Below are 3,898 nucleotides of genomic sequence, written 5' to 3'. Positions count from 1 at the left end.
TTGGAAAATGCTGAGAGTTCCGACACGAACCACGTATCGTCCTTTCTGTCCACAAACCTCACAAACGTCCGAACAAAACACCACCGTCCGAAGAACACAAGCTAACACTGCTATTTTTCTTCTTCTGGTCTCGTTTTAGCGTCACCACCTGGTCTGGAGGCAAATGTTTTCTTTAGAACTTAAAATTTAAATGTGTGGAAAGATTAAAAACAATAATTGGAAATACATTCAGACACTTAAATCAAATACTTTTAGACAAAAACGGAAATCTGATGATTTCAGATTATTAAAATACTCATTTTTGCCACATGGGGGCGACAATGAGCGTAAACCATCAACGAGAGGAGCAGAGAAGAAGAAAGGAAGCTACGTGTGTTTAACAGTTAGCTGTTAGCTATAATCAAGACTCAAATATACGGACAAAACCCCCATTAAAGTTGCGGACATTATGGACGTATTTTTGTACGTCATCTCTGCCGCCATCCTCGCGGCGCTGATCGCGTTTGCGCTGAAAGTTCAACGGAGAACCCAGCAAGGTACCGAGATTTGGGGGCGAACTACGACCTGTCATCTGCGTTTTTCCGGGCACATTCGTCAGCTTTATTAATATTAATAAATATATTTTTAATAAAGCTTCAGAAGACAGATTTCGTCGGCTGTTGCTTTGCTTTGAACTTTGTGGTGCGTTCAGGGACTTAATGTTTGGAATTATCTACCATAAATGGGGGGAAAATCGAATAATTTCAAGATAAAATAGTGTTTAACCTCTTAAGACCCGAGCTGATACTTGAGGTAACCCTCTAAACATGCAGTTACAGAGCTTATATTAAGTATAATGAACTACTGTGGTAATCTAACTCGAAATGTGATGTCCAAGTATGTCTTGAGAGAGACGTTTTGCTTTTATTTTTTTTTTTTTTTTGCACACTCTGAGCTCCTTAGTGTTTTTTTCCATTCAAGTCAAAAGTCTCAAGTCAAGCAGCAGTTTATTTTTAAAAAATCATAGAAAACAACACTGTTTTTTAATATTATTATATATGTTAAAAATTGCACAATAAATTAAAAATAAAATAAAAACACTGAGAATGCTTTGAAAATGGACGATACTTTTTAGAATCTATTCAGTTCCGACACATGAAGGTTGTGTTCTGATGGGTCTTTCTCAGCTGACGAGGAGCAGCGGAGGGATGTGGTGCGAGCGGCGGGGCCTCCACCTCGGGCGGCGGCGGAGCGTGGAGCCGGAATGCCTCGCAGGAGGAGGAACCTGGCAGCTGAGATGGCTCACAGGAGAGCCCAGAGAGAGGAGCCGGGTAAATGGTAGCAGCTGGTTTTATCACTTGGAAGAAGGTGAGAGGCGTTGATGACGTTCGGTTGATGTTTCAGAGGAAGAAGAGGAAGAGGAGGACGAGGAGCAGCAGAGCGCTCAGCCTTCTGGAAAGATAGGAGCCAAGAAGCAGAGGAAGCTGGAGGAGAAGCAGGCCAAGAAGGCTCAGAGAGAGGTGAGGCTGAAGAGTGAGCTGATGTTCTGAAAGTGTCCTGATGATGATGATGATGATGCTTGCAGGCAGAGCTGGAGGAGAGGGAGGAGCGCAAGAGGATGCAGGAGCTCAGAGAGAAGGAGAGGCGGCAGGAGGAGGAGAAGGAGCGACTGCTGGAGCAGAAGCAGGTGCAGATTAATTTTTTTCTTCCAAGTTTTTCTTTTTCATCAAACTAATTCAAACTTTTTGCTGCTTGATCAGGAGGAAGATGAGAAGCGAGCGAAGGAGGAGCAGGAACGACGAGAGGAGGAGGAGTACCTGAAGCTGAAGGCTTCTTTTGTAGTGGAGGAGCAGGGCGAGGAGGAGCAGCTCTCAGAGGATCAGGTCCGACTCGGTTCTCCTCCTCCTGAAAGCTTTGATTCAAACTCTGACTCTCTGTTCTTCACCTACAGTCACGCAACCTTCTGCAGGACTTCATCAACTACATCCAGGTGAGACCAGCAGTCGTCTTCTGCTGAGCAGGATCCGGACTTGAACTCTCCTCTTTGTCTGCAGAGCTCCAAGGTGGTTCTCCTGGAGGACCTGGCCTCCCAGTTTGGGATGAGGACTCAGGACGCCATCAGCAGGCTGCAGGACCTCCTGGCTGAAGGAACTCTGACAGGTGAGAAGGTTCCTGATAAGAAACGATCGTCCAACGGGGGCAGCAGCAGAAAAACGTCAGTTTGAAAGCTGCAGCGATTAAGAGATGAAGAAAAGTCTTTGGGTTCTTCTGGGGAAGAAAAATAAATTCTGTTTAGATTCAAATTAGACAGAATTTATAAAAAAAAAATTAAAAAGTTGCTTAAATTTGAGGCAAAAATGCAGCAAAGAAAACTTAAGCTAGTTGAAAAAAGTGAGAAAATAAAAAAAAAGGTTAAATTAAGTGACCTACAGACTAGTGTCGGCCTTGGTCCACAAGAGGGGTAGTTTAAAAAAAAAGAATAAAAAATGTATAACGGAGAAAAAAAAATCTAGCCAACAATAAGAAATGTATTAACGATTTTCCTTTATAATTACCTCAGGTTGTGATAATTGTGTAAGAGGTTCTTTATTTTCTTTAATGGTAAAGCAGCCCATTCCATATGTGTAAGGTCTCACATGTCCCAGAAATGGGTGGACTAAAGACCAAGTCTCAAGTACCATTATTTATTCAGGATTTTTTCTTGTCAAAATTTTAATTTTTCAGTAATTTTCAAGCATGTTTTTAGGATCTTCTTATGTTTTTATTTCCCTTTTGCTTCATAAACCAAAGTTGAAAATTAAAAAATGACTACTCTAATTTATCAAGTGTTGTCAACAATTCTTTTGTGAAAAAAATGGGTATATTATATTGGGTAAAAATCACCCAGCAAAAGTGATGGTGTAACTTTTATAATGAAATTGTTCTAGAGTTAATGAACATCTGTATTTGACACATTCTTATACAATATCAAACTCGCCCACCCCCATTGACCGCACTCTTTGGAGGGATTCCTCACTATATCACTAAACACTTCATTAATTGCGCGCCGCCTTGTACTCTTAAGGTGGAAGGGTGAGACCCCTCCTAAACCTGATAAGGTAAAGATAAATGTGGTTGTTGCAGCTGCTGTGTACAGGCTCAGCTAACAGAAAAACCACTAGTTAGTAAAATAAATCCGGGAAACAATCAGTCTGATCTAAGCATATGGTGACAAAGTTATGTTTAAAGCATATTAAACGTGGATTTTGTGTAACAAAAATGTTATTTTTTAGCTGTTTTCAATAGTCGCAGTGTTTTTTGTTTTCTTATTCCCATTGGGGTATGGAGAATGAGAAATGAAACATTAATTTTGTATTTCAGTTGGAAATAATGTGCTATAATGTTATACAAAAAAAAAAATCAAGATTTTTGTTTCCATGGTAACTATGTGTTCCCCTGCTTCAGGAGTGATGGACGACAGAGGAAAGTTCATCTCCATCACGCCGGAGGAGCTGGACTCGGTGGCTCAGTTCATCAGGCAGAGAGGTCGCGTTTCCATCACAGAGCTGGCTCAGGCCAGCAACTCGCTCATCAACCTGACGCCCCACAGCCGCAGCGCCGCCTGACCAACGGCGAACTGAACCTGCTGGGACCTTCATCTGAAGCTCATCAGATGGTTTCAACCATGTATTGTTACTTTGGGAAACGTTGAAGAAAATGTAAATTATTTCAAAGGAAAATCTATTTGAATAAAAATGTTTCTGTTTTTGGGAAGAAAGAATGCAAGATCTTCTGGAAATTTCTTCAGCTGAAGAATCTTCACACACAAACTGATGAGTTTTCAGTTGATCCTGTAAAGCAGGGGTCTCAAACTCGCGGCCCGCGGGCCATTTGCGGCCCGCAGGATGATGATTTGCGGCCCCCGTCTTCATATGAAAGA

At 41.7% G+C, this 3,898-nt stretch overlaps 1 protein-coding gene across 1 annotated transcript; it reads left to right on the top strand.

Annotated features, from left to right (window-relative positions):
- Positions 1 to 315: 315 nt before the first annotated feature.
- LOC112139904 (DDRGK domain-containing protein 1) lies at positions 316 to 3,744 on the top strand. The gene is made up of 8 exons (XM_024262752.2): positions 316 to 536; positions 1,167 to 1,310; positions 1,384 to 1,499; positions 1,565 to 1,666; positions 1,740 to 1,862; positions 1,931 to 1,969; positions 2,034 to 2,139; positions 3,424 to 3,744. Exons 1-8 carry the CDS (start codon positions 449 to 451, stop codon positions 3,582 to 3,584), a joined length of 879 nt encoding a protein of 292 aa, XP_024118520.1. The 5' UTR covers positions 316 to 448; the 3' UTR covers positions 3,585 to 3,744.
- Positions 3,745 to 3,898: the final 154 nt, after the last annotated feature.

Source organism: Oryzias melastigma, linkage group LG2, assembly GCF_002922805.2.
Source record: "Oryzias melastigma strain HK-1 linkage group LG2, ASM292280v2, whole genome shotgun sequence".
NCBI classification, from domain to species: Eukaryota; Metazoa; Chordata; class Actinopteri; order Beloniformes; family Adrianichthyidae; genus Oryzias; species Oryzias melastigma.
The sequence above is the reverse complement of the archived record's forward strand: the minus strand, read 5'-3'. Positions and strand labels throughout refer to the sequence as shown.